This window comes from Chiloscyllium plagiosum, chromosome 9 (genome assembly GCF_004010195.1).
Source record: "Chiloscyllium plagiosum isolate BGI_BamShark_2017 chromosome 9, ASM401019v2, whole genome shotgun sequence".
Taxonomy (NCBI): domain Eukaryota; kingdom Metazoa; phylum Chordata; class Chondrichthyes; order Orectolobiformes; family Hemiscylliidae; genus Chiloscyllium; species Chiloscyllium plagiosum.
This window is the reverse complement of record NC_057718.1, coordinates 70,609,313-70,629,237: the sequence shown is the minus strand read 5'-3', so window position 1 is coordinate 70,629,237 and position 19,925 is coordinate 70,609,313. Positions and strand designations below refer to the sequence as shown.

Here is a 19,925-nt window from a genome sequence, read left to right as displayed (position 1 = left end):
CTCCCACATGAGACCTTAATCAAAAGCCCTGAAGTTCAAGTAGACCATAGCAAATGCATTGCCCCCATCTATACATCTAGTCACCTCTGACATAACTTCCTTAAATAAAATTGTGCTATTCTTGATTGATCCCTGCTCCTTTAAGTGTAAGTGAATTATTTCACTCAATGGTCTCTTGACAATGGAGGTTAGGCTGACTGGCATGTCGGTTCCTGGTTTATCCATTCTTCCCATCTTGAAGGACAGTAGCATATTTGCTGTCCTCCAGATTTCTAGCACCTCTTCTGTGGCCAGGGAAGAAAGTTTCCAGCATCCCTACTAATGGCACACAAAAACTAGAGCTTTGCTAGTATCATTCACATTTAGAGAGAGTGTTCGAAAAGCCATAAAGTATAAAGATGGGTTGAAAGATCAAAGCTATTATGTCACTGCACATTTTAAAATACTGGAAAGATGTAACAGGATGTTACGTTCATCCATCCATCAGAACACAAGAGGTTAGCAGAAAACAAAGACTGCATGGTTTAAACTTTGGCTGACTGCATTGGTTTTCTGTGCCTTGAAAATGCAAGGTTTAACTTGACTAAAATAGGAATCTGTAACCTTTCTTTACTTCACTTAAAGGCATACAAAAAGAATGGTGGCTTCTATACCATCAACATCTATTGTGATACAATAAAGTGTTCTCAATATTTTCCTCTATAATTGATGTGTTATGATACCCCATTGATTTTCCAAGCTGACAAACTGTACAAATAAGTCTAACACATTTCTTGGGTATAATGCACACATAGCAATAGCTAATCCAAAATACACATATCTTCAAACACTGCAGCCTGGTTCTCAAACCAGAAAAAAAAAGTGGAACATTTCATTGTGTAAAAGATGCTCAGAACAGCAAGTGTGTAGTGACCAACTAAATATCAAAATCATTGTATATCCGTCCACAGTGGAAAGGCGAATCCTCAATACCCAAAATCGTTGGCAAAGCTATGACCAAACTGACATCGCTCATATAACAAAAAGAACTGCAAATCCAGTGACAATTCAAAACCAGGGCATTAAAGCAAATCCACCACTCTACTCCTTATGTATGCATTTGGAATACTAACTAGACATTATGGTTCCACATTTTACAATTGCTTAAGGAATTCAGAGCAACCTCAATTATCTGAAGGACATGGGCGTGAAGTATTTTTTTCTGGTTAATCGAATGCTGGATAACTAGCCAAGCATTAGAACCTGATGTTCTTGCTGGATAATCGAATGCCAGATAATTGAGGTTCCTCTGTAGTGGAATGCTGGAACGCAGAATTCAGTTTCTTTATGTCAGAGTACCCAGGACATCCTGACTAAAATCAAGAATTAAAACTTCCCATAAACTCATCTAGAAATATCGTCCACAAAAGATTGCATGGTGGCTGGCCCATGTTTCCTTTGCCATACAGGTACCAATATTAGGAAGTTTCCAAGCCAATCTCTAGGGATACTAAATATTTGCATTCCAATTCACTTTATCATAACTTACCCTTTCCTTAAACCCTCGCCAATTTTTACCTTTCTAAAGAGCATTTTTTGCCAATTTCTGCGACTGTCATTTCTACAAATGTGTACTCTATTCATCCAAAAATGCATGCTAATTATTAAACCATTTTACTGCACAAGTCATTTCTTTACAAAATATTCATTTTCATATCAGTGGAGGGCACAAGAGTGTTGGCAAGAAATAATCACTTAGAATAGTCCTTGCTAATCTGCAGGACTCAGCTAATCACTCTATAAACTCAAATGAATCACCACAGGAATCTCACCCAAGCTAACATTCAAAGTAATATTGATGCAATATCTCTATCTGGCCTAACCCTTTGTAACAAGCAAGTCAGCACAAAGATGCAACTGAATGTTCATTTTAGTGCACTTATGGAGACAAATGCAGACACTTTGCAGAGTGCGGTAGTCTTTCAGTTACAGAATGGCTATCTCTACACTATTCCACAACAGAGGAGGCTCACAAGCTTAAAAAATGTTGGCCATATCTCGAAATTGCGATTTGCCTGCCTTCAGCCTGAAAAACTGTAAAACAAGTGTGATGTGGAATATGCCAATATTAAGAATGTGCACATTTATTCAGAACACAAGTGGATGACTGACAGAAGCAAGGCTGTGTATAAATGCCCAAAGTCCAAATCATTGCCAAAATCTTTATTAGATGCAATTCAACATTGTGAAGAACATTTAGTATGAGAGTTACTAGTACAAAGTGCAGGACACCCAAAGTACAGATCAGAGGAACACAGTTATCATTCTGATAAGTACACTATTATGAAAGTGTAGTGATAATATAGTACAACAATTTCAATTCAAAGATATGGAGAACATGCAACAATACTGAATTACAAACCTTTACATATGAATTTTCAAAATGTCAAGAGGTTGGCATATTTAGCTACAGTGATTGTCTTTATTAGTTGTCCAGATTAAATAAAACATTAGATTTTGCTCTTGTTATTGAATTTTTACAAACATGCTCTATTACCCATTTGGCCTAAAATATTTAGAAATAGATTCAGTTCTATAAAATGTCAGATTTTCTTTAATATCACAGAACTACCATTTATTGTTATTCATTTAAATGTTTACAAGTGTTGAAGCCCAAATTTTTGAAGAGCAAAAATACACAAAGCAGGAACATTTCCCCACCAATGTCATTGATAAGTTGTGATATTACATTAAAACCTAAGTTTATAATCTGCATCTGCAGAGAAAGGTGATAGCATCTAAAGTGTTTAAATTATGTATCTACCATTGATCATTTCAGTATAGTCACATTATGGCCATGTGTCCATTAATATTTGGAAGGTATAATAGGAATTCTCATCTGCAGAGTGGCAAATACTATTCAAAATCATCTTTTCACCTGAGCGATCATGGGCTTGTGGCACTGCATTCAAGTGATGAAATAAAGCAACTTGCTTCCAGTGAAAATTCTGTTTTCTAATTCACAACCTTCATCTCATCTATAACATTTGGACATAATTTCCTTCCCTATCCAAAACGATACTTGCTTGTTAACTACATTTGGCACCCAAAGCAAACTATTTTTGTACTGCAGCACATTTCAATCTGTAAACATTTCAATGTTTACAGCATGTGACCAACTATCCATTTCACAGTGCAAAAATGGAAGAAACTCAAAACAGAAACCATTCAAAAAATTTATAAAAATGGAAATATAGCAGAACCAGTTTGAGAGAAAAAAATTTCAGGTTGTGGCCAACAATCTCGTTACTAAATAATCCAAGCTGTTTTCTCCAGTGATCACCAGGAAAAGTAAATACTTCAAATAGATTATCATCCTGTACAAGCAAACGTACTGCTGTCAGTGAAATTTTACATTGATTCAAACTCATCCACCCTCTGTTTGGTGTTGCCTCGCCGGATCTGGCGAAGCGTCTTATATTTGTCTTGACCTTTCCGGACATTTTCCATGTGAATTATGTCATTGGACGTTTTCTTGCTCTCATCTCTGGCTTGTGCAAGCTCACTGCTCAAAAGCTTTGCATTTTTTGGGGGTGGGGTGGGAAGAGAAAAAAAAAAATCACGTCAAGTTCCCTTAAGGAGATCACATGGCAAATAAAACTCAAAATTAAGCAATGCATTCGATCCCTAAAACATTCTTACCCAAACTAGTTTCTCTCCGTTTATCATGTTCACAGTTCATCATATTCAAAAAAGGTTTCTGAATGATCTTAAATTCCTTTTATCTGAATGTTAGCTTCAATTTGAATTATTCATCTATTGATCCTATTTAGTATTTTAAGATCCCACCTTTCACTTTCAAAGCCCAGAACAAAGTTGCTCCAAATTAGAGACTTTCCCAGACAATTCAATGCCTATTAAAGCAGCTAAACTAGTATGTCCCAGATGTACCATAGAATGGAGTGTTTTTTTTCCCTTTCACCAATTTGTATGTCAAGAAATCTATTTGGGTTAGATTCATGAAAGTGATAAAGGTACCAAAAATGAAATTGGAATTTCCCCCTCACCGAGGTTCATTCTATGCTTATCAGTTTGATATAAAATTTCCACAGTTGAGCAGCACAAGGGCTGAGAAGTGGCTAGTAACTTTTACACCACACAACTGCAAGGCAATGACTATCTAACCATGGCCCCCAGATATTATTCTATTGTGTTAGCAACACTGGAATCCATATTAAAATCAACATCCTAAGGGTTACCACTGAGCAGAAACTCAAATGAGCACACAGTGGTTATAAGAGCAGGTCAGAATCTAGGAATACTACAGAAAACAACTCAATTCCTGACTCCCCGAAATCTGTCCATCTACAAGACACACAGAGGAGTGTGACAGAATGCTCCCCCACTTGCCTAGGTGGGTGCAGCTCCAGGACTCAAGAAGCTGGACACCATCCAGGACAAAGCAGTCTGTTCAAATGACAAATCCACTGTCTCCACCGTTGATGCTCAATTGCAACGTGTATTATGTAAAAGGTGTACTTTTAAAAAAAAAATGCATTGCAGAAACTCACCAATGATCTTATGACAGCACATTCCAAACCTTCTAACACTTCTATCTCAAAGGAAAGGGCAGTACATACATCCTTACACTATCTATAGATTCCCCTCCAAGCAACTCACCATGTTGCTGGATCAAAATCCAAATTCCTTCCTGATGGCATTTTGGATCTATCTACAGAATAGAAACTGCAGCAATTGAAGGCAGAAGCTCACCACCACTTTCTCAAGGCCCACTAGTGATAGGCAATAAATGCTGGCCAGCCAGTATTCTCCCACAAGAGAATGAAGAGAGAAAGAAAACACTACACAGAGCAATTCCTGACTAGATATTTGACTAGTTAACGATGTTCAACCCAAAGGGTGGCATGGTAGCTCACTGGTTAGCACTGCTACCTCACAGCAGCAGGGATTTGGGTTCAGTTCCACTCTGAGGCAACAATCTATGTGGAGTTTGCATAAATGCCCCACGTCTGAGTGGATTTCCTCTGGGTGCTCTGGTTTCCTCCCAAAGTCTAAAGATGTGCAGGTTAGGTGAATTGGCCACACTAAATTGCTAGGCAAAAGTGAGGACTGCAGATGCTGGAAACCAGAGTTTAGATCAGTGTGGTGCTGGAAAAGCATAGCATGTCAGGCAGCATCCGAGGAGCAGGAAAATCGACTTTTCGGTCAAAAGCCCTTCATCAGGAATAGAGGCGCTAGGGAGAAGTTAGCAAAGAGTACACGGTGGTAACGGTTTTTGCGGAAAGTGGTGGGGAGGGAAATATCTCTGGTGGTGGGGTCCGTTTGGAGGTGGCAGAAATGTCAACAGATGATGCAGTTTATGTGAAGGTTGGTAGGGTGGAAAGTGAGGACTGGGGGGTTCTGTCCTTGTTATGGTTGAAGGGGTGGGGTGAGGGCAGAGGTGCGAGATGTGGATGAGATGTGTTGGAGGGCATCTTCAACCGTGTGGGAAGGGAAATTACGATCTCTAATAAAGATGGCCATCTGGTGTGTTCTGTGGTGGGACTGGTCCTCCTGGGTCAGGTGGACCTGATCAGGTCCATGACCCCCAACAACCCACCCTCCCATCCTGGCACCTTCCCCTGCCACCGCAGGAATTGCAAACCCTGCACCCACACCTCCTCCCCTCACCTCCATCCAAGGCCCCAAAGGAGCCTTCCACATCCAAAGTTTCACCTGCACATCCACCAATGCAATTATCGTATCCGTTGCTCCTGATGTGGACTCCTCTACATTGGGGAGACTGAAGCACTCTGCGAGGAGGCGTCCAGGGAACATGTCCGGGACACTCACACCAGTCAACCCCACTGCCCCATAGCTCAACATTTCAACTCCCCCCTCCCCATGCAGGTCCTGGGCGTCCTCCACCGTCAGTCCCTCACGACCCGACGCCTGGAGGAAGAACGCCTCATCTTCCACCTTGGAACACTTCAACCCCAGGGCATCAATGTGGACTTCAGTTTCCTCATTTCCCCACCCCCCACCTTACCCCAGTTCCAACCTTCCAGCTCAGCACTGTCCTCATGACCTGTCCTACCTGCCAATCTCCCTTCCCACCTCTCCGCTCTACCCTCCCCTGTGACCTATCACCTCCATCCCCACCCCCATTCACCTATTGTACTCTTCGCTATCTTCACCCCAGCCCCAACCCCCATTTAGCTCTCCACTCTGGAGGCTCCCTGCCTCTATTCCCAATGAAGGGCTTTTGTCCGAAACGTCGATTTTCCTGCTCCTCTGATGCTGCCTGACCTGCTTTGTTTTTTCAACACTACTCTGATCTAAACCCCACACTAAATTGCCCACAGTGTTCAGGGATGTGCAGGATAGTTGGATTAGCCATGGAAAGTCGGTGGGGGGGGTTTGGTGTGGGGGAGCTGGGTGGAATGCCCTTTGAGGGGCAGTGCAGACTCAATGGGCCAAATTGCCTGTCTCCATACTGTAGGAATCTTAGGATTCTAAATGCATTCCCATTTATGATACGGTGTATTATCCACCACAGGCAATACAGCTCCTTACCATCAGTTGCTGTTGCACTCGTTCATTTTTCTCCACTTCAGTCACTCGCTCTTCTTCATATCTGTGATCCAAGATGCCTTCAGTTGCAAGGTCAGCACTGTACGTGGAATGATTCTCTTCAGCATCATCATGTTCATTCTCTTCCAGGTGCTCGTAGATTGGAGGAGGGGGTGGAGGTGGGAGTGGTGCAGGGGCAGATAATACCATGTGCAGTTCTTCCTTTGTTTTGTCCAAATCACCCTGGACCATTCTTGCCTGAAATGAATAATGTACAAACATAGCAAAATGTTTACAAGTGCTGGATTCAGTTACAACAAGCAGAACACATTAATTCCTGTTTTGTTGAACCATTGTGCCTACATGTCAAAGCTCCAACATTAGCTCAAGAAACACTCCTGGTTGGAAGGGCCCTAATGTTATTAGGTTGAGAGAACATTGTGGGTAAAATGATACAAGGTTTGCACCTTCAGACCAGGAAATCCACAATTTTCACAGCTGCATCCCTCCAAGTCATTGAATTCTCAAGCAATTTTCTAGCATTGTAACGAAATACAATTCTGCTCACTACAAATTGCCCTCCTTCCACATCTTGCAAATGTGCAAGATATGGCAGAAGGAGCAATTCAAGCCATAAGTGAAATTTGTACCAAAACAATATTGGAAATAGCAGAACAAAAAAATAAGATACTTTTGTGTACACTGTTTACATTAGCTTTCAGAGGTGTTCTCTCATTATAGAATTACTCCAAGTGAGAAAGCTGCAATATTTTATCATTCAAGAATTTGCTTGCCAGCTTAAGTAAACAGGTGATGTAAGAAAGGACTAAAAATAGCTAATCTTGTCCTATTGTCTAATTTGGGTAACAGGAATAATCTAGGAAATGGAGGCCTGTGAGCCTTACGTCAGTGGTAGGGAAGTTATTGGAAAATATTCTCAGGGACAGGATCTATAAACATTTAGAAGCAAATGGCAATAAACAATATGGTTTTGTGCAGGGGAGGTGGTGTCACACTAATCTGATTGAGTTTTGAAGAGGTGATGATGACTGATGAAGGAAAAGTGGTTGGTGTCTACATGGACTTCAGTAAAAGTTTTGACAAGGTCCCACACAGCAGACTAGCATGAAAGGTGAGGGGTACCCATGATATCAGGGGCAAGCTGGCAAGATGGATACTAAACTGGCTTATTCATAGGAGACAGAGGGTAGTAGTGTGGAATGAGGGCTGTAACTAGTGATGTTCCACAGGGACCAATGCAGTTTCACTTCTGGATCAACTCTTTACCGAGGCATATCACTTTCAAGTGTGTCAGGCTCACAATCAGTGGCACTTCAGTATAATTTATGCAAGGGCTATGCAGCCCACAAAAAACAGTCATCCTTTTTTTGAGAACACTATATTCAACAACTGGAGGTTGGGGGGGCGGGGGGAGTGATGTCATGTTCTGTGCTCTTTCTTAAATCATCCTAGAAAGTCATCACTATAATGAAATGGCAAGTAGCAGCAGAGGGTCACAAATGCATAGCATATTTTAAAAAAAGGACCTTAAAATTAGCTAATTCCATGGATTTGACAAAGTCAGATTGAAACAACTGCTTCCTTATTTCCACATAAATACAAGATATCAAATAATAGCTCTTCACCCGTTCCTGCCATTCCTGTGCCTCTTCCTCTTTCACTCTTCTGGCATCTTCTAGTTCTTCAATCTTGGCTGTATATTCTGATAACTCTGATGCCTTAGAATAGAAATAAAAATTAAATTTAAAAACTATCCTTTCCCTTCTGGGAATTGAAACATAATTGGTGAAAGGCTTTGTGCAAATATTATGCTTTAATCAATTCTGATATCTTGTAAAAGGAAAGCTTACAAAAAATATTCCTTTAATTACTTACATAATAGTTCAATCTAAAACATTATTTTTGTTTGGACCAGTACAGCTGGGCTTTTCATTCAATGGCTTTTTCCTTTCCTCAAACCAGTTATAGAGTTTGTCTCTGATATGGCCAACTAATTTTGGGGAAAACTATATTTTATCTTGAGACAATGGTTTCTTCAAAAAACAACAACCCTCTGAAAGGGGAGTTATTGTTAAGCATCTGGGTTCTAAAATGATCAAGCGATCAGGCTGCCTCAAAGATAATTTAAAAAGTAAAGTCAATTATTGGGGTGGCTCTACATTTTAGTAGTTAAGTTTTAGATTCTAAAAAAATGGGGATGTAGAGGGTTCATGTGGTGCAGCAGTAGTGTTTTAAGATGCTGGAGATACCAGCTGAATTGGAAGTTTGCAACTTAGGATAGTTGGAAAGATGAAGGCATAAACTCTTAAAATAATATTCAGAGCACTCAGACCAATTTATAAATCTTCCAATTTAGACTTGAGTTTCAGTGCAAGTCTAATGGGTATAGAAGAAAAAAAAGGATTTAAAGAATCTAGTTTAGTTTCTAGATTCTAATTATCTGAGCTCATTGTACTTTATCTTTAAAGTAATCAGAAGAGAAACATCTAGGATTATGATGAAATTAAAATTAAAAATGTATATAGGCAGGGTAAAGAGAAATGGTATTAGAGGTGGAACAAAATTAGAGTTACATTTTTGCTGTCCTTTTCAAATAATATTTTACTCTACAGTTAATCCCCTCTAGTCAAATATTTTACTTTCCTAATAGAAGCAGTCCTTAAGATATAAAGACAATGAAGGACTAAACAAGACAGACGTGAAGTCTGCTTGGAAATGATGAGTATGGGAAAAGTATAGTTAAACATCTAAAAGTTTGTGTAAAAACAAATTTAGATGTTAGAACAAAAACATTTGACAAATATATACCAAAGGGATACATTCATTATTTGCTAAACTATCTAAAACGATGGACTGTGCAGTGAGTTCAGAACTTAAAGCCACAATGTAAATAAATAATGCAACGAAGCTCAAGCAAGTAAAAGAATTTGGATTTAGACCTGGGGTAGGGACAAGAGGCGGAGAACATACACTTCACAGGCAAAGGAAAAACACACCATTGCATTGATAAGCAGTTAATAGACCAGATACTGAAATGCAAACTTGACAGTAATGAGGAGAGATTATCCAAAGTTTCTGTTGGGTCGAAGTTTTGATCATCAGGCAAGATAGATAATTGGATAATGTTTCAAGGGAGAAGATAAATAAAACAAGGCTGTGCACTGTTTCCAAATGAACCTCTACACAGAATTAATATTCAGAGAATTAGATGTAATTCTTGGAGTAAACAATTGGGCAAGAAAGTGAGCTTGTAATACACTGACAATAAAATGCTACTGGCAAAAGTCAGAAGAGATGCAAAACATCATGGAACAAGTAAAATTCAGAAATATGGGTTGGAAATGAACAAGTAGTTAAGGAAAAAATTTACAAGGGATACATTAAAAGAAACTTGAGTGAAGGTTGAAGTAGGTGCTACCATACAGGGACAAGTAGATATTATTGGTCTTAAATGGACACACCTAACACTATGGTCAATGTGAAGTAGAAGAACTGATTAAGGATAGTCAACATGGCTTATGTGGAATAGATTTCAAAACTAGAGGTCATAAATTTAAAAGATGAGGGGGAAGAGATTTTAAAAAAGGGTCCTAAGGGGCAACTTTTTCCACACAGAAGGTGACATGTGTATGGAATGAACTGCCAGAAGTGGAGGAGGCTGGTACAATTACAACATTTAAAGAGGAAGGGTTGAGGTGGATATGGGCCAAAAACTGGCAAAATGAGACGAGATTTATTTCGGATATCTGGTGGACATGGACGAGTTAGACTGAAAAGGTCCGTTCCCATGTACATCTCTAACTCTACATTAGGAGAATAGAGGCAGACATGAAATTTTGTGCAATTTTGGGAGGAATACATTAACAATTTTGTATCGAAGGACAAAAAGCAAAAGTAGTAGTTGTCAAGGGTGAGGACTAGTTCCACCAATCAAGATGGAGGGGTACTGGCTGGGTCAGCAGGAGAGGAAGAAAGAGGGCTTGGAGGCCTTCATCACAGTGAATGGACATGTATAGGGACTGGACGTCCTGGGTGAAGATAAGGCTGGAGAAACAAAACTCATGGAAGTGGAGCACATGTGCGGTGTCCCGAATGAGGGGAGTTCCTGGATGAAATGGGTACAGGATGGTGTCAAGAGTTAATTTCAGTGGGGCAGGAACAGGCAGAGATGATGGCTCCAGCAGGGCAGACAGGTTGGTGAATTTTGGATTTTAAAAAAAAAGTAGAACCTTGCAGTGCAGGGTTCCGGGACTATGGAGGTTGGAGGCTGTGAATGGGAGATCCCCTTAGGTGATGAGATTGTGAATGATCTGGCCATGGGAGGGGAGGCACCAACTTATAGGCACTTCCTTCTACTGACCCTTCGACCACCACCTCACCTCCCAAAATTCTCCCACAACTTCTCCTTGAAATCCTCTCACTCCATTCAGACCAAAGGGGGTAGGCAAGGACACCTGCATGGGCCCCAGCCGAGCTTGCTTCTTCATCGAATACATGTCCATTTTCCACAGTTACACTGGCACTATCCCACCTTTCCCTCGGCTACATCGATGACTATATTGGCGTCACCTCATGCTCCCACAAGGTAGTTAAACAGCAAAACTTCACAAATGGCCTCAAGTTCACCTGGACCACCTCAGGCACCCGCCCCACCACCCATCCCCCCCAGACCAGAGAGTCTCCATCTCTGGCAACCGACATCTACTTCAAACCCACCGACTCCCACAGCTCCTACACCTCCTCCCACCTCCCCCTCCTGTAGAAACACTATCCCTTAATCCAAATTCTTCTGCCTCTGCCAGGAGGCACAATTTCACTCCAAGCCATCCTCGGCGGATTCCTACTTCAAAGACTGCAATTTCTCCTTCCATGTGATCAACAATGTCCTCCAATGCATCTCCTCCACTTCCTGCATCTCCTCCCATGAACTGTAACCCTCTAACCACAACAAGGATTCAACACCCCTGGTCTTCACCTTCCACCCCATAATCTCCAGAATCAGCACATTATCCTTTGCCAATTTCCACCACCTACAATTAGACTACACCCAGAGAGATATATTTCTCTTCCCACCCCTACCTGGATTCAAGAGGCGCTATTCCCTCCGTGACTCCCTCATAAGATCTATGCTGCCCACCAACCCACACTCCACTTCTGAGGTCTTCCATTGCCACTCCAAGAGGTGCAAAACCTGCATCAACACCTCTGCCTTCACCTCGGTCCAAGGCCCCAAAAGGAACCATCCACATCTGGCAGAGATTTCCCAGCACATCCAAATGCCTTATCAATTGCATCCATTGCTCTTGATGTGGTCTCCTCTACATTGGGGACTCAGGACGTCAACTCGCTGAACCTTTCAGGGAATATTTCTGGGACACCAAACAATCCTACCACCCTGTGGATGACCACATCAACTCCCCCTCCCACTCTGCCAAGGTCATGCAAGGATACGCTGCCTCCACTACCAAACACAAGCCACCTGACGACTGGAGGAGGAATACCTCATCTTCAGCCTTGGGGATCCTGCAACTACACAGCAACAGTTACCTCATCTCCTCTCCCCACCCCGTCCCAGATCCAACCCTCCTCTTGACTTGTACATCTTCCTTCCCAGCTATCCACTCCACCCTCTCCTCCAAGATAATCACCCCCCACATTTACCTTCTCCGCTATCTTCCCTCTATTCCCCTTCACATTCCTGAAGGGCTTATGCCCAAAACGCTGACTCTCCTGCTCCTCTGATGCTGTCTGACCTGCTGTGCTTTTCCAGCTTGATAGTTTTCAACTTGGAGTAAAGGAGTTGGGACACATTGAGGTTATACAGGACATTGGTATGACCTCTTCTGAAGTACTGCATGCTGTTCAAGTTGCTCTGTTATAGGAACGATATTATTAAATTGGAGATGGCTCAAAAGATTTAGCAGGATGTTGCCAGGAATGTAGGGCTTGATAAAAAGAAATAGACTGGAAAAGTTGGAACCTTTTCTACAGGAATGTATATGAGGTTGAGGGGTGACCTTATTGAGGTACATAAATCATAAGCAACATCACAAAAGGTGAATAACAAGGGTCTTCTCCCTACTGTGGGGCGGAGCTCCAAACTAAGACACTTTTTTTTAAATAGAAAAGCAAGAGGAGGAAAGGTTTTAAAAAAAAGATAGGAGGAGGAACTTTTTTTTATATAAAGGAAAAAAGTGATTAGTTTGTGGAAATGAACTGTCAGAGAAACTGGTGGATACAGGTTTAGTTACAATGTTTAAAAGGTATTTGGATAAATTCAGGAATAGGAAAGGTTTGAAGGGATACGGCCAAAAGCAGGGAAGTAGGATTAGTGTAGCTTGGGAGCATAGCATAGACTCATTGGACCGAAGGGTCTGTTTTCTATGTTGCATGACTAGGACTAAAATGTAAGATATTCTTCATACAAAAATAAATAAGCTTTTAAATCCAATTCTTTGACTTGTGTAAAGGCTATTTACTTGACACTCAGTTCACCAGTACTTTCAATTCACACACAAACAAGCTTGGGTGTCTAAGTTTAGTGCCGTGGAAAGGCCCATCTGCCATCATAGTAGACAGAAAGCAGGAACGATTGGAACACAAGTGTCATTAAATAAACAACTGCGCAAACTTTGTGAAGCCATATTGCTTCAGTTAGAGCAAACCAGCTCTTACCAATTGCTCCTGGCTTTTCATTTGTTCCTCAGCCTGTCTCTGCAACTCTTCTTTTGCTTGAAGAGCTTCCAAGCGTTCAGCTTCTAGACGCTCAGCCTCAAATTGTGCTTTTTTCCTCTCTTCTTCCAGTTCAAATGCTCGCTGCATCTGCTCAGCCAAGTCTAGCGTCCAAAGTAAACAGTTTTTTTTTTAAAAAAGTGCAATCAATTGCTGCAAATCCTACTGTGACAACATATCCAAAATTTGCTGCAAATCCAGAGTTGCCATGTAAAAATATAGTAGGAGAATTGAGGACTGCAGAAACTGGAGGTCAAAGTCGAAAAGTGTGGCGCTGGAAAAGCACAGCCGATCAGGCAGCGCTCAAGAAGCAGGAGAATCATCCCTCTATCAGGAATGAAAATATGGTGGCAATAATGGAGACATGGGACAACAAAACAACTATATATTAAATATTTCTGGTGCAAGTGTTCAGAAAATGTAGGAAAGGAAAGGCTGTCAGCAATATTAATTAATTAAAATAAAGAGGGTGCTGAAGAAAATGACTGTCCCAGAGGGGTGAAAAGGCTAGTTGGTTGAAGCCAAGAAAATGGAGAGGTACTCTTACATTGTTGTGTGCAGCGAATAAGCTACCAACTTGTGGAGGAACAAATTTGGAAGAAAATTACAGGGAAGTGGAAGAATTAGAGTGGTTGCAGTTATCCTAATATAGCCCGAAACAGGAATAGTGTAAACAGCAGAAAAGGGGAATAAGTTGAACAGCATTTTTTTTACAACAGTCCAGCAAAGGAGGCATTCCTGGAACTGATTCTTGGGAATGAGGAAGGCCAGAGTGGAACAACAGTGATAGAAAATTAAAACCAAGCCACAGTACAATAATTAACATTTGTCTTTCCCAGGGTGGGGGGGGGGGGGGGGGGGGGGGGGGGGAAGGTGGGTTGAGGAGTACGGGAAGAAGAACAAGAGTGCGAGAGTAAATGAAGAGGGCTGTGGGAAGGATGGAAATGTCAGTTTCAACAGAGAGAGAAAGGATTGCTAGATAAATTAGAAACAAAGAACAACAAGCAAAATGGCAAGTGAAAAACAGATTGCCTTTAAAGATGACAGAGCACAATTAAAATATATTCCATCAGAGTCGCCCTGATTGACGACAGAGACAGAGGAGGATGCAGAAAGAGGGTGCATAGGATAGTTTATGCAAAAAGTTGAACCTACATTCAACTGGATTCTCAGAAATGGAAGTGGAAAATCACAAAAGAAACAAAAAAGTGAATTAGACAAGATGACAAGAGACTGGCAACTACCATAAAGAAGTTATTTCTATTTGGCACACGTTATGAAAAGATTGTAGAAAAATAAAGAGACTGAAACTAATTAGCCTGTTAGGTCCCTAACAGATGAAGGCAAGTCATATAATGGGAGATGCTAAATCAATACTTTGCATCTATCTTTAACCAAGGTACAAGATACTGCTCAAGTCATTACAAAAGAAGAGCAATTTGAGATAATGGTTGGGTGTAAATTGATAAGTAGTATTTGATAACTTTTAAATACAACGAGGCTCAGTCACCAGGACAAGATGAGATGAACAAAGTATACTGAAGGAAGGTGGGCATTAACTGCAGAGGCAATGGCTATTATTTTTTAATTTTCAGTCTCTAAGTCATTCTAGAAGATGAGAGAATTGCAAATGTGGTACCCTAATTTGAGAAAAGGCTGTGTAGTTTGGGCAGCACAATGGCTCAGCAGTTAGCACTGCTGCCTCACAGCACTGGATTCGATTCTAGCCTCGGGCGACTGTGTGGAATTTGCACATTCTCCTTGTTACTGTGTGCGTTTCCTCCGGGTGCTCCGGCTTCCTTCCATAATCCAAAGACGCGCAGTTTAGGTAAATTGGCAATGCTAAACTGCCCATAGTGTCCCAGAATGTATAGGTTCAGTACATTAGTCAGGGGTAAATGTCAAATAATTATGGAAGGGGAATGGGTCTGGGTGGGTTACTCTTCAAAGGGTCGAAGTGGAATTGTTGGGCCAAATGGCCTGTTTCCATTCTGTAGGGATTCTATGAATAAATCCAGCACCTACAGACTAGTCAGTTTAATCTTGCTTAGAGTCTAAGAGTTAAGTCTCTGGCCCATTGCATCCACATCAGTCAAAAACAACCACTTCAAAATTTTCTAATCCAATTTTCTCGCATTGGTCCATAGCCTTATGCACCTTAGCTGACGAGAAACCTTTAGAATCAATAACCTGGCCAAATAATTAAAGGAAAGCCAGCATGGATGCAAGATGTTCTAATAGTATTTTAACTAATTCACATTAGTTTTTTGATCAGGCAACAGAAATGGTAAATGTGTGTATTACAATTGATGTAGACTATATGGACATCCACAACACATCTAATATGAGTGGCACACATCAATTACGTATGTACACAACATCACAGCTTGTAGATTATAGGGTTTGGAAGCAAGCTTGGTACAAAAATGGCCAAGTGCCAGCAAAGTGACAGGTGCATGCTCCCTTTTTTGTTGAACTGGAAGGAGGTGGCCCAAATTGGGTTTCAGATTTGGGTGTACATGATACAATTTCAAAATCTATGCATGGCATGGAACTGGAAGCACAGTGCACAAAGGGGAAAATATCACAAAACATTAAAAAGACTGATGGAACAAAAATAGGTCAATGAAGTTTAATGTAAGAGATGTGAAGTGATTCATTTGGCAAGTAGCAGCAGGGGCAAAATGTAAACTAAATACAATACTAAAAGATGCAGGATCTGAAGTACATACGTGCATAAAATCACTGAAGCGGACAGGGCAGGTTGAGAGATTATATTTTATTTATCACCACATGTATGAAGATACAGTGAAAAGCATTGTTTTGCATGCTATGCGGGCAAATCATACTTTGCATAAGAACAGAAAGCTGAATATAATGTATGGCTAATAAAGCATATAGAATCCTGGGCGTTTTAGACAGGGATGCAAAGGAACAAAAGAACTTCTGATCGATTTGTATAAAACAGGTTTGGCCTCAAGAGGGAACTTTGCATCCAGTTCTCAGCACCACATTTTAGTTTTAGGGAGAATGCAAGAAAAGGTTCATAAGAATAAACCTTTTTCCCTTATCCCTGGATTAAATGGCAAGGTTACATGGAGAAGTGAGAAAAGCGTGGAGTGAAATCATTAAGTGCACAATAATTACAGGATTGTTACATTACTGATAAACAAGAGTACCAAATGGTGAATCAAGGCATGTAATTACAAATTCTCTTTCAAAGAAATCAGTAAAATTTGTGAAACATACACAAAGGTGTAGATTTGGGTTCAACAATAAAAGTTTATTATGCAAAGGAAAGAGAAGTGAAACAGAACAAACCAAACTATATACATATAACAGCTTAAAACTTCAGATTCCTGGCAACAAAGTCCCAAACACCATTTTACAATTAATCAAAACTTGAAGAAATTTTCTGCCTATTTTACTTAACTATTTCTTTTCCAGTCCAGACTTTTGACTCTCAATAAGAGCTCAGACTTTCATAGCTTTGACTAATCAATGTGATCTCTAACCACTGCTGGTCTCAAAGTTGCCACAAATTGAATCCCCCATCCTGGAGATAACTTTAATCCCAATAACTGCTTTGAACAAACTCCTTTTTCTAGGAGAAACTATTTTTGCATTTATGTTCAGTCAAGACTCTTTCTGAACTCAATCTCAACTAATTTAAAGAAAAAATACTTGCCAATCCTAGCTTCTGCTAACCTAATGGCTTTTTTCCCCTGAATAAGCCACAAAATAGAAACAAACTTCCATTAACATCCAGGAGGTCTTAAGTCATCTGTTCACTGACACGTTCAGGTTTAAAACTATGGTTTTTGAATCGAAACCCATTAGAAAATTATTTTCTAGAGTCTGGATTTTAACGTTATCACATATCTTTCGACACTGTATACAATCAATGACGACTGCCTCCATTTCATGTGAAAAATATCAGAACAGGAACAACCTTCGAACCAATTAAGAACCAGAGAATACTCAGTTTCCATCATGCTAATTTTGAGACTGGACAAGAGAACATTACGATTTTACTCTTACCCTTTTCAGCTTTCTTTGTCTGATCTTCGTACAGTTTCAGCTTCAGCATCAGATCTCTAGTTTCCTTTTCCATCTGTTCTTTTTCTTTCTCTATTACCTCCCGCTTCTGCTTCTCTTGCTCCAACTGTGCCCTACACACAGAACAGGTAAAGATTTAAAGATTGACTGCTCACTAAATAGCAAAAGCTTGATAAAAGCTTGATTTTTGACAGGTCTTTTTTATACTTGTGTTGTAGGCAGAATTTTTGTAAAAAATTGAGCTAAGTGTACAAGCTGCACAAAGCTGCCAATTTAGCTTATTTGTGCATGGGTCTATTATCAATTCTGTTCCTACTTTTACTCATTGTCCTCATCCTGCATCACACTCAACCCATCTCTTTCACTATTTGTTGGTGATTTGAGAAGTGTAAATGATTACTTTTGTTTGTATCAGTTAGGGAATGAAGAGAATTTTAAACTCAAAAATGCATCCAAAATAATTGGAAACAGTGGTTTCTTCTTCAGATAGAAGAGGTTCAAATAATTCAAGTTAAAGCAATGAGATTGTCACTTCATAGTCATATCAACCTCAAATTTTCTTAAGGTCATAAATCATTACATCAACTACTGGGCAGAATTTTAAAATGCTCAAGAAGTAATGATCATGGAGAATCAAATGATGCACCTTCAAGATTATGGCCATTGGGTTCCAAAAAAAAGGTTAAGTGCTTGATATATTGTTTAATATGAGAGCATATGACATTATGAAACCCTTGGTTGACAACATTATGCTCTCATCTGTAATATTGTTAATAATAATTCAGGCCAAAGTGGTAGATTAGGTTCCCTCTGTACGAAGTATTGAATCAAGTAGTTAAACATCTAATTGGATGAATGATCCACAAAAGCTACCCAGGTTTTAAAGCTACCCAGGTTTTGTTCTTACATGGTGGGGAATCAATGTTATAAAACAAAAACAAAATGTTGCCCCTAAAGAAAAAAGAACTATGAAAGAAAGTAATGTGAAGAACAGAATTCAGAATATTTTACAGAAAATCACAGAAAAAAGGAGTCTACTACTGTTTACCTTCTGGTAAAGTAATTATGACCCACACTGCTAACTGACATAAGAGTGAATTTGCTATTTGAATTCATGTATTGCTGGACATCAGAATGCATCTAGGAAAACTTAAAGAACAAAATTCACAACTGATTTTGAAGGATTCTCTTTGGGAGAGATCACAGCACAGAAACAGATAAGTGCAGCTTTGCTGTAAATTTACAATAGTGTGTAGAGTGGGCTCTTTGTTGATTATATGTGAGATCGGTCTCTTGATTACATTTTAAAAATAAATCGCAAGTATTAAGTTAGCCTGGAACAGTGTTTTATAGAGCAAAAAGACAATGCTATTTTCGGAGTCTGCAGATTGGGAGGAGTAAAAATGGCCCGGAGTAGAGTGGTATACTCTTTGTCAAATGTGGGAGTTGAGAGAGTTGATGTGTTATTAAGGATTATATCAGCAATAAGTGTCATTGGTTGCGAATCCTAATCAGATCGAATGGATCGACTGGAGTGACAGATAGAGGCAATGAGGAATTTACAAGAGCAAAGGGGGTGTGGATGGATAGCAGTTATAGGAAGGGAGAAATGCCACAGGTACAGTCACAGATTGGTTAACTCCAGGAAAGGTACGCGAGCTAGGCAGGTAGTATAGGAGTCTGCTGTAGCTATCCCCATTTCAAACAAATATGTTGTTTTGGAAAATGTAGAGTGTGGATAGGTTCTCAGGGGAATGTAGCACAAACAGCTAAGTTTCTGGTATCAAGGCAGGCTGTAATGTAACGAGGGGTACGTTGGATTCCAAGTAAATTATTAGGTTAAGGGACTCTCTAGTCCTAGGCACAGATAGACACTTCTGTGGCTAGCAGTGAAAACTCAATGGAATGTTGCCTCCTTGGCGCCGGGATCAAGGATGTCTCAGAGGGTGCAGAATGTGCTCAAAGGGGACAGGGACCAGCAGGAGGTCATCCTACATTGATTCCAATGTGTAGAAAGGAAAAAGTTTGAAATTCTGAAGGAGGAGATTCTAGGGGAGAAGCGACCTGTACAAGGAGGATGGATTGTACCCGAATTGGAAGGGGACTAAGATATTGGCAGGGAGATTTGCAAGAGCTGCTTGGGAGAATTTAAAATTAGTAAGCTGGGGGTATGGGATCCAGGGAGATAGTGAGGAAAAAGACCAGAGACCAGTACAGTTGAAAAAAGAAGCCAGTCAAACAGTCAGGGCAGGCACGGATGTAAAGAACAACGATAGGACTGATAAATTAAACTGCATTTATTTCAATGCAAGAGGCCGAACAGGGAAGGCAGATGAACTCAGGGCATGGTTAGGAACATGGGACTGGGATATCATAGCAATTACAGAAACGTGGCCCAGGGATGGACAGGAATGGCAGCTTAATGTTCCAGGATACAAATGCTGCAGGAAGGCTATAAAGGTAGGCAAGAGAGGAAGGGTGTGGCATTTTTGATAAGGGATAGTATTACAGCTGTGCATAGGCAGAATATTCCTGGAAATACATCCAGGGAAATTATTTGG

The 19,925-nt window shown here is 40.4% G+C and overlaps 1 protein-coding gene across 4 annotated transcripts in view; it reads right to left on the bottom strand.

Moving 5' to 3' along the window:
* Nucleotides 1-2,187: 2,187 nt before the first annotated feature.
* Nucleotides 2,188-19,925, bottom strand: part of ezrb (ezrin b) — a 126,426-nt gene continuing 108,688 nt past the window's right edge. For all 4 annotated transcript variants that reach the window (XM_043696174.1, XM_043696171.1, XM_043696173.1 and 1 more), the window contains 5 exons: nt 17,347-17,477; nt 13,249-13,409; nt 8,199-8,291; nt 6,556-6,810; nt 2,188-3,555 (listed from right to left, as the gene is read on the bottom strand). In XM_043696174.1, the coding sequence (XP_043552109.1) occupies nt 3,391-3,555; nt 6,556-6,810; nt 8,199-8,291; nt 13,249-13,409; nt 17,347-17,477 (805 nt within the window). In that variant the 3' untranslated portion in view covers nt 2,188-3,390. The remainder of the gene's footprint in view (nt 3,556-6,555; nt 6,811-8,198; nt 8,292-13,248; nt 13,410-17,346; nt 17,478-19,925) is intronic.